General features: G+C 45.0%; 1 protein-coding gene across 1 annotated transcript in view; it reads left to right on the forward strand.

The window, feature by feature from the left end:
- LOC136632715 (amine sulfotransferase-like) overlaps window positions 1-3,303 on the forward strand; it is a 65,576-nt gene extending 62,273 nt beyond the window's left edge. Inside the window, exon 7 of the mRNA XM_066607794.1 lies at window positions 3,135-3,303. Within this exon, the coding sequence (XP_066463891.1) occupies window positions 3,135-3,265 (131 nt within the window). The 3' untranslated portion in view covers window positions 3,266-3,303. The remainder of the gene's footprint in view (window positions 1-3,134) is intronic.
- The last annotated feature ends 7,121 nt before the right edge of the window (window positions 3,304-10,424 follow it).

Consider the following 10,424-nt stretch of genomic DNA (forward strand, 5'->3'; position numbering starts at 1 on the left):
AGCTACGAGGAGCCGCTCTCCGGCACGAGCGGCCCCATTCAGAAGACAGAAGACCGGACTGCGCAAGCGCGTCTAATCGGGCGATTAGACGCTGAAAATTAGACGGCACCATGGAGACGAGGACGCTAGCAACGGAACAGGTAAGTGAATAACTTCTGTTTGGCTCATATTTAATGCACAATGTACATTACAAAGTGCATTAATATGGCCATACAGAAGTGTATAACCCCACTTGCTTTCGCGGGACAACCCCTTTAACATTGCGTTTGGGTGGCGGGTACCCGCATCATCGCTAATCGACAGCGCAGTAAAAAAAATCTGTCTGTGCATGACCGACGGCGAATTACCACGTTCATACACAATACAGAAAATTCAGGCATGCAGGCTTGCTGGCTGGGCTCACAGCGGGAATCTGCTGTGGGCCTCCAGAATATGGAATCTGGTCCACCCCTGTGAAGTCAGTTTAAGGGCTTTTACCCACTAGCGGGTTTTTAATGCTGCGATATTGCAGCGTTTTTTTCAATGGGACTTTCTAATGTTAAAGTCGCTTCTCACAAAAATCGCAAGTTTGTGCTTTTGCGATTTTTGTGCAATGCGATTTTAACATTAGAAAGTCCCATTGAGAAAAACGCAACCATATCGCAGCATTACAAAAACGCTAGTACGTAAAAGCCCTAAGGCCTCACCAAACAAGGTGTTATGCTGACTCGCTGCTCTACTAGTCTTGTTTCTAGGCTGTGAAGAATTATGTACTGTACCAGTTCAGCGGTCACTTGGTGAACTGGGTTCACTGCTGGCTGGACATGTTTATGGGGAGAGGGGTATAAACTGTTTCAATGTTAAAATGGCCTATCTTCTGGGTGAACAAAGACCAGTCATTCCTTTTTAGAGGATTGTTGTGCTTCCCAGAATTTGAGGGGATCTGTCAGCTTGAAAATGGTGTCCAAACTGCTGCTTTCCCTGAATGTACAGTCATACACAGACAGCTGTCAATCACTGATAGGACCGCCCATTGGACTGTTTAGCTCAGAATGAACAAACAGTTAAATCAATAGAATACAACAAGTTCTACTGAATCTCTCCCTATAAAACTATATACAATCTGCTCAGCTTCTCCTGCTCTATAACATGCTGTCTGTAGTTTGGATAGCATGGTCAAGCTGGAAGAATCGTTTTAACTGCTTAACTCCACAGGACATAAGCTTAAGCCATGAGGGAATGGTACTAAACAAAGCAGGATGTAAACTTACGTCCTGTGGATGGTACCTGCTCAGAAGTGACCCAGCAGTGGGAAGCAGCTATAACCGACAGCCGGTCTCTTGCTGCCATAGCGTGGATCAGTGAAAAAACAGATCCCCACTGTTAAGCCCTTGCATGCCGTGATCAATGTAGATTGCAACATGTAAATGGTACACAGCTCCCCAAGATGTAATCAAGGAAGGATGATTGGTTGCCATAGCAAACAGGATGCCAGATAATGGCACCCGGGCATGTCATAGGCTGTGATCACTATTTTAAGTGATAATACATTATAATATCATGGCAATCAGAGCTTTTGTGTTTCAAGTCCCCTATATGGACATAAAAATAAATAAAAACCCACATAAAATAGTAACAAAGAAAACCCTTTCCTGTGCGCTTTCCCTTCTTTGTATAAAAAATAATAAATTGAAAAAAATTGAACACACTATTTATCCTGTACTGCAAAAACTGTAAAAGAAACCCTAAAAAGGAACAAAAATGCTTACTTTGTTCATTTCACCTCCTAAAGAAATGCAACAAAAGTTTTAAAAAATGTACATACCCAAATATACCCCCAATAAAGAATACAGCTCATCACGCAAAAAACAAGCACTTATAGAGCCCAGTTCATGAAAAAAAAATATTTTAGGACTTTGAATACAGCAATGCAGTTCAAAAGTGGAAAAACCTAAAAAAATAGAATTTTGGTCATCATAATTGTACCAACCGGCAGAAAAATTTATCATGTCACTTATGCTATATAATTAACACTGTACAAAAAAAACTAAATGGCAGAATTGATGGGTTTTTTTTTCCTGCTCTCCTAAAAAAAAAATTATAAAAATCATAGAATACATTATACGTATTCAAAACATGATACCAATTAAAATTAATTTGCCACACAAAAAACTGCTTTTATTCGTCCATGTTGATGGAAAAATAAAAGTTATGGCATTTGATGTAAGCTGAATGCACGCGGGCAGAAATTCCCCAGCGGGATTTCCCGCAGAATTTCCGTTCGTGCACGCTGCCATGGGATTGCATTAGATAATGCAATCCTATGCAGACAGCCGCGATTTGACCGTGTGAAAACTCATGCGGTAAACAAATCGCGGCATGTCCTATTTCTGTGCGTACCTCGCAGAGGCCCTCACAGGAACGTCACTTGTGGCGTGCCGACTCTGCACTGCGCATGTGCCGGCTGGGCGGTAGCCGGCACATAGCAGAGCAGAGCAAGACACCAGGAGCAGGTGAACCACGGGTCACTGCAGGGGCACAGCTCGCATCCTGCTGCAAGAATTGTCACAGCCTGATCCGACCTGGCCGTCTGCAGGAGGACAAATAGAGATGAAAATCTCCCAAAATTTGTTGCATCCTTATGGCCAAAATATGCCATATCCTTAAGGGGTTAAGCATTGTACCACATCAGAGTGCTTTGCATTTTGGAAGATAGTTTTTACTCATCTCTAATAACATAGACTCAGTAACGAAAAATACCACAACACTGACAGCAGTCACTTCCATTACCAACCTGGCAGGGGGCAAGCGTGAATGTGGAGACCTAAGACAAGGAATCATGCTGGTTAGTTGGGTGAAAAATGTATTTACACGATATTAGAGGGAACTACTTCCAAATGTTCCATCATAAACTGATTACATAGAAGCATAATTACATATTTCCTGGGAATGCTCTTTCCATTTCTGAGTGCCTTGACATGTGTGTCATGATTCATTACATTTATTGAAAGGTGTGATGGCTGTAAGTACACTTGTTAACACAATTTGTCACTGGTCAGATGCTGGTAAGGATGTGTAGTTTAATCTGGTTTACTTAACTGTATCACTCATTGTACAGAAATCCATTGGCTCAGCTTATTTATGCTCTTTACCAGGGATTGTTGGTGACTGGAAAAATATGATGACGGTGGCACAAAGCGAGATGTTTGATAAAGTCTACAAAGAGAAGATGGGAGATCTGCCAATCAACTTTGTGTGGGACCTCAATGAAGAAGATGCATCCTAGAGTTCTGTTATCTTCATAATAAACCTAAAGTGATTGGTCATCCTCTACCATCATGTTGTGCTTTTAGTCTAAATAGATCCAAAGTCTGTGCTGTTCAATTTCTTAATATCTCTTTAAGCGGTGGGTGCTGCACTTGTTGCCACCAATCCAGGGAGCCTAGGAGTTTACTACATGATGATATTATACACTAAATGGCCACTTTCTTAGGACAACTGCCTTTTCACAGTTGGAGCCTCCCCATATGAAAGAAAAAAAAAATATCCAGCAATGGGGAATCCCGTGGAAGCAAACAACTTGTTTGCAAAAGTGGTCAGAAGATGATGTCAAACTGGGTTTGATGAACATATGGTGCATAATTAAGCAAATTGCAGCCAAAAAAGGCTGCTAGATCAAGAAATTTGTCAGAACTGTACCTTGTTGTTCCTTAGCACAGATGGCAAAAATAGAATGGCAAAACTCCAGTGGGCAAGAGTGCAAAAATTAGATCACTGGGTGGTGCAAAAAGACTTGATGAACACTTTTTGTCAGGTGCTCATAGCATGCCCGTACCACGATCTAATTTAAGTCAACTGCAAGAAGCTATCTTATGCACATGGGCCAATATTACTGTAGAGTGATTTTAACACATAGTGGAATTTATGCCATGACAAATTGCCAAGATTTTAAACAAGGTCCACTGCAATACTAGTTGGGTGTGTTTGATAAACTGGCCATTCAGTGTATATACAGTATACCCTAGAGTATAAATAGACTGGAGTATCGCATCAGGATAACCCAATTTACAGCATTGTAGTACAAAAAGTTGGGACTCCCTGTAAAATTTTAATTAAAAAAGAATGTAATGATTAAAAAATCTTTTCTAATCATATTTTATTTACAATAGAACATATAACACATATCAAAGCTTGAAAGTGAGACATTTTGTCATTTGATTTATAATAATAATAATCTTTATTTGTATAGCGCCAACTTATTCCGCAGCGCTTTCAAGCATGAGAGAAATGCAAGCAATACAAGATTACAATGTGAGATACAATCGGTTTGAAACAAATGGAGTGGGGGTGGTACAGGAGGTACAATGGGGGGGGGAGCGAGGCATGGGGAACACAGGCAGTAGGGGATTTCATGTGCAAATCAGTTATTAGAAAGCAAACGGGGTGGGGTGGTAAGGAGGTGCAGGGGTAGAGGTCATATGTGATAGGCAGGGTGGAAGCTACGGGGAGCCATGGGGTATTTACAGTATAGTTGACTTTTTTCACAATAATAAACTGGATGTTTACAATAACTTGGTTTTCTTAATTTTCAGGTTATAAATAATTAAAAAACATGTAGAAATAATAAACTTTTATTCATATAAAACAAAAGGTACTGAGTAGAGATGAGCGAGCACCAAAATGCTCGGGTGCTCGTTACTCGGGACGAACTTTTCGCGATGCTCGAGGGTTCGTTTCGAGTAACGAACCCCATTGAAGTCAATGGGCGACCCGAGCATTTTTGTATTTCGCCGATGCTCGCTAAGGTTTCCTTGTGTGAAAATCTGGGCAATTCAAGAAAGTGATGGGAACGACACAGCAACGGATAGGGCAGGCCAGGGGCTACATGTTGGGCTGCATCTCAAGTTCACAGGTCCCACTATTAAGCCACAATAGCGGCAAGAGTGGGGCCCCCCCCTCCCAAAAACTTTTACTTCTGAAAAGCCCTCATTAGCATGGCATACCTTTGCTAAGCACCACACTACCTCCAACAAAGCACAATCACTGCCTGCATGACACTCCACTGCCACTTCTCCTGGGTTACATGCTGCCCAACCGCCCCCCCTCCCCCCCCCACAGCGCACACCAAAGTGTCCCTGCGCAGCCTTCAGCTGCCCTCATGCCACACCACCCTCATGTCTATTTAGAAGTGCGTCTGCCATGAGGAGAAACCGCAGGCACACACTGCAGAGGGTTGGCACGGCTAGGCAGCGACCCTCTTTAAAAGGAGCGGGGCGATAGCCCAGAATGCTGTACAGAAGCAATGAGAAATAGAATCCTGTGCCACCGCCATCAGGAGCTGCACACGTGGGCATAGCAATGGGGAACCTATGTGCCACACACTATTCATTCTGTCAAGGTGTCTCTGCATGCCCCAGTCAGACCGGGCTTTTTAATTCATAGACACAGGCAGGTACAACTCCCTATTGTGAACTCCCTGTCGACCGACAGCATGGGTGGCTCCCTGGAACCCACCGGCGATACACAAAAATATCCCATTGCATTGCCCAACACAGCTGAGTTAGTAATGTCGTGCTTAATGCAGGTGGGCTTCGGCCCACACTGCATGCCCCAGTCAGACTGGGGTTCTTTACAAGTGGAAACAGATGCATTTATAATTCCCTGTGGACCCACAGCATGGGTGGGTGCCAGGAAGCCACCGGTGGTACATAGAAATATCCCATTGCATTGCCCAACACAGCTGAGGTAGTAATGTCGTGCTTAATGCAGGTGGGCTTCGGCCCACACTGCATGCCCCAGTCAGACTGGGGTTCTTTACAAGTGGACACATGTAGGTTAAACTCCGTGTGCACCTACAGCATGGATGGCTGCCTGGAACCCACCGGCGATACACAAAAATATCCCATTGCATTGCCCAACACAGCTGAGGTAGTAATGTCGTGCTTAATGCAGGTGGGCTTCGGCCCACACTGCATGCCCCAGTCAGACTGGTAATATGTACCTTAACAGTAACCGCGTTGGTGGTAATGTGGTGGTGACTGCGGACCTAGTAGCACGGTTTTATTTTGTTGGTTTTCGGAATGTGGCCAGGATTAAGTGGGCCGTGGCGCGGGATGTTTTGGAGGCACTACGTGTCCTCTCCACGTGTCCGTGGTTATATGCACCTTAACAGTAACAGCGTTGGTGGGAAATGGCCTCGCCGCCATCATGTCTTTGGGAAGCCTCTGTTTCCACACCCCAGAGACATACCATTAGCAGCGGTATAGGCAGAGCCCAGAATTAGTAACATTTCAGCCGTAGCATTAGCGACAGGCCCCACTAACATATCACTAGCAGCATTATAGGGGGAGCACAGTCTTAGTTCCATTTCAGTAATAGTAGCAGCCTACACAGGCCCCAGTAACAATTCCGAAGCAGCAGTATAGTGGGAGCGCAGTCTTCGTTCCATTTCAGTAATAGTAGCAGCCTACACAGGCCCCAGGAACAATTCCGAAGCAGCAGTATAGTGGGAGCGCAGTCTTAGTTCCATTTCAGTAGCTGCAGTATAGCCAAGGCCCAAGTTACATTTATGTAGCTAAAGTGTAGGCCAACCCCACACACACTTCTGTACCATGAGTGCAGGCGAAGAACATACAAATTGCTATGATTACACTGTAGGTGAGGGCCCCAAAACATTGGTGTACCAACAGTACTAATGTACCTCAGTAAAAATTGGCCATGCCCAACCAAGATGGCAGGTGAAACCCATTAATCGCTTTGGTTAATGTGGCTTAAGTGGTAACTAGGCCTGGAGGCAGCCCAGTTTAACTGAAAATTGGTTCAAGTTAAAGTTTCAACGCTTTTAAGAGCATTGAAACATATAAAAATTGTTTAGAAAAATTAGATGAGTGAGCCTTGTGGCCCTAAGAAAAATTGCCCGTTCAGCGTGATTACGTGAGGTTTCAGGAGGAGGAGCAGGAGGAGGAGGAGGAATATTAGACACAGATTGATGAAGCAGAAATGTCCCCGTTTTGGATGGTGAGAGAGAACGTAGCTTCCATCCGCGGGTGCAGCCTACGTATTGCTTACGTATCGCTGCTGTCCGCTGGTGGAGAAGAGAAGTCTGGGGAAATCCAGGCTTTGTTCATCTTGATGAGTGTTAGCCTGTCGGCACTGTCGGTTGACAGGCGGGTACGCTTATCTGTGATGATTCCCCCAGCCGCACTAAACACCCTTTCCGACAAGACGCTAGCCGCAGGACAAGCAAGCACCTCCAGGGCATACAGCGCTAGTTCAATTTCTTAATATCTCTTTAAGCGGTGGGTGCTGCACTTGTTGCCACCAATCCAGGGAGCCTAGGAGTTTACTACATGATGATATTATACACTAAATGGCCACTTTCTTAGGACAACTGCCTTTTCACAGTTGGAGCCTCCCCATATGAAAGAAAAAAAAAATATCCAGCAATGGGGAATCCCGTGGAAGCAAACAACTTGTTTGCAAAAGTGGTCAGAAGATGATGTCAAACTGGGTTTGATGAACATATGGTGCATAATTAAGCAAATTGCAGCCAAAAAAGGCTGCTAGATCAAGAAATTTGTCAGAACTGTACCTTGTTGTTCCTTAGCACAGATGGCAAAAATAGAATGGCAAAACTCCAGTGGGCAAGAGTGCAAAAATTAGATCACTGGGTGGTGCAAAAAGACTTGATGAACACTTTTTGTCAGGTGCTCATAGCATGCCCGTACCATGATCTAATTTAAGTCAACTGCAAGAAGCTATCTTATGCACATGGGCCAATATTACTGTAGAGTGATTTTAACACATAGTGGAATTTATGCCATGACAAATTGCCAAGATTTTAAACAAGGTCCACTGCAATACTAGTTGGGTGTGTTTGATAAACTGGCCATTCAGTGTATATACAGTATACCCTAGAGTATAAATAGACTGGAGTATCGCATCAGGATAACCCAATTTACAGCATTGTAGTACAAAAAGTTGGGACTCCCTGTAAAATTTTAATTAAAAAAGAATGTAATGATTAAAAAATCTTTTCTAATCATATTTTATTTACAATAGAACATATAACACATATCAAAGCTTGAAAGTGAGACATTTTGTCATTTGATTTATAATAATAATAATCTTTATTTGTATAGCGCCAACTTATTCCGCAGCGCTTTCAAGCATGAGAGAAATGCAAGCAATACAAGATTACAATGTGAGATACAATCGGTTTGAAACAAATGGAGTGGGGGTGGTACAGGAGGTACAATGGGGGGGGGGAGCGAGGCATGGGGAACACAGGCAGTAGGGGATTTCATGTGCAAATCAGTTATTAGAAAGCAAACGGGGTGGGGTGGTAAGGAGGTGCAGGGGTAGAGGTCATATGTGATAGGCAGGGTGGAAGCTACGGGGAGCCATGGGGTATTTACAGTATGGTTGACTTTTTTCACAATAATAAACTGGATGTTTACAATAACTTGGTTTTCTTAATTTTCAGGTTATAAATAATAAAAAAACATGTAGAAATAATAAACTTTTATTCATATAAAACAAAAGGTACTGAGTAGAGATGAGCGAGCACCAAAATGCTCGGGTGCTCGTTACTCGGGACGAACTTTTCGCGATGCTCGAGGGTTCGTTTCGAGTAACGAACCCCATTGAAGTCAATGGGCGACCCGAGCATTTTTGTATTTCGCCGATGCTCGCTAAGGTTTCCTTGTGTGAAAATCTGGGCAATTCAAGAAAGTGATGGGAACGACACAGCAACGGATAGGGCAGGCCAGGGGCTACATGTTGGGCTGCATCTCAAGTTCACAGGTCCCACTATTAAGCCACAATAGCGGCAAGAGTGGGGCCCCCCCCTCCCAAAAACTTTTACTTCTGAAAAGCCCTCATTAGCATGGCATACCTTTGCTAAGCACCACACTACCTCCAACAAAGCACAATCACTGCCTGCATGACACTCCACTGCCACTTCTCCTGGGTTACATGCTGCCCAACCGCCCCCCTCCCCCCCCCCCCCACAGCGCACACCAAAGTGTCCCTGCGCAGCCTTCAGCTGCCCTCAGGCCACACCACCCTCATGTCTATTTAGAAGTGCGTCTGCCATGAGGAGAAACCGCAGGCACACACTGCAGAGGGTTGGCACGGCTAGGCAGCGACCCTCTTTAAAAGGAGCGGGGCGATAGCCCACAATGCTGTACAGAAGCAATGAGAAATAGAATCCTGTGCCACCGCCATCAGGAGCTGCACACGTGGGCATAGCAATGGGGAACCTATGTGCCACACACTATTGATTCTGTCAAGGTGTCTCTGCATGCCCCAGTCAGACCGGGCTTTTTAATTCATAGACACAGGCAGGTACAACTCCCTATTGTGAACTCCCTGTCGACCGACAGCATGGGTGGCTCCCTGGAACCCACCGGCGATACACAAAAATATCCCATTGCATTGCCCAACACAGCTGAGTTAGTAATGTCGTGCTTAATGCAGGTGGGCTTCGGCCCACACTGCATGCCCCAGTCAGACTGGGGTTCTTTACAAGTGGAAACAGATGCATTTATAATTCCCTGTGGACCCACAGCATGGGTGGGTGCCAGGAAGCCACCGGCGGTACATAGAAATATCCCATTGCATTGCCCAACACAGCTGAGGTAGTAATGTCGTGCTTAATGCAGGTGGGCTTCGGCCCACACTGCATGCCCCAGTCAGACTGGGGTTCTTTACAAGTGGACACATGTAGGTTAAACTCCGTGTGCACCTACAGCATGGATGGCTGCCTGGAACCCACCGGCGATACATAAAAATATCCCATTGCATTGCCCAACACAGCTGAGGTAGTAATGTCGTGCTTAATGCAGGTGGGCTTCGGCCCACACTGCATGCCCCAGTCAGACTGGGGTTCTTTACAAGTGGAAACAGATGCATTTATAATTCCCTGTGGACCCACAGCATGGGTGGGTGCCAGGAAGCCACCGGCGGTACATAGAAATATCCCATTGCATTGCCCAACACAGCTGAGGTAGTAATGTCGTGCTTAATGAAGGTGGGCTTTGGCCCACACTGCATGCCCCAGTCAGACTGGGGTTCTTTACAAGTGGACACATGTAGGTTAAACTCCGTGTGCACCTACAGCATGGATGGCTGCCTGGAACCCACCGGCGATACACAAAAATATCCCATTGCATTGCCCAACACAGCTGAGGTAGTAATGTCGTGCTTAATGCAGGTGGGCTTCGGCCCACACTGCATGCCCCAGTCAGACTGGTAATATGTACCTTAACAGTAACCGCGTTGGTGGTAATGTGGTGGTGACTGCGGACCTAGTAGCACGGTTTTATTTTGTTGGTTTTCGGAATGTGGCCAGGATTAAGTGGGCCGTGGCGCGGGATGTTTTGGAGGCACTATGTGTCCTCTCCACGTGTCCGTGGTTATATGCACCTTAACAGTAACAGCGT

This window comes from Eleutherodactylus coqui, chromosome 1, assembly GCF_035609145.1.
Source record: "Eleutherodactylus coqui strain aEleCoq1 chromosome 1, aEleCoq1.hap1, whole genome shotgun sequence".
NCBI classification, from domain to species: Eukaryota; Metazoa; Chordata; class Amphibia; order Anura; family Eleutherodactylidae; genus Eleutherodactylus; species Eleutherodactylus coqui.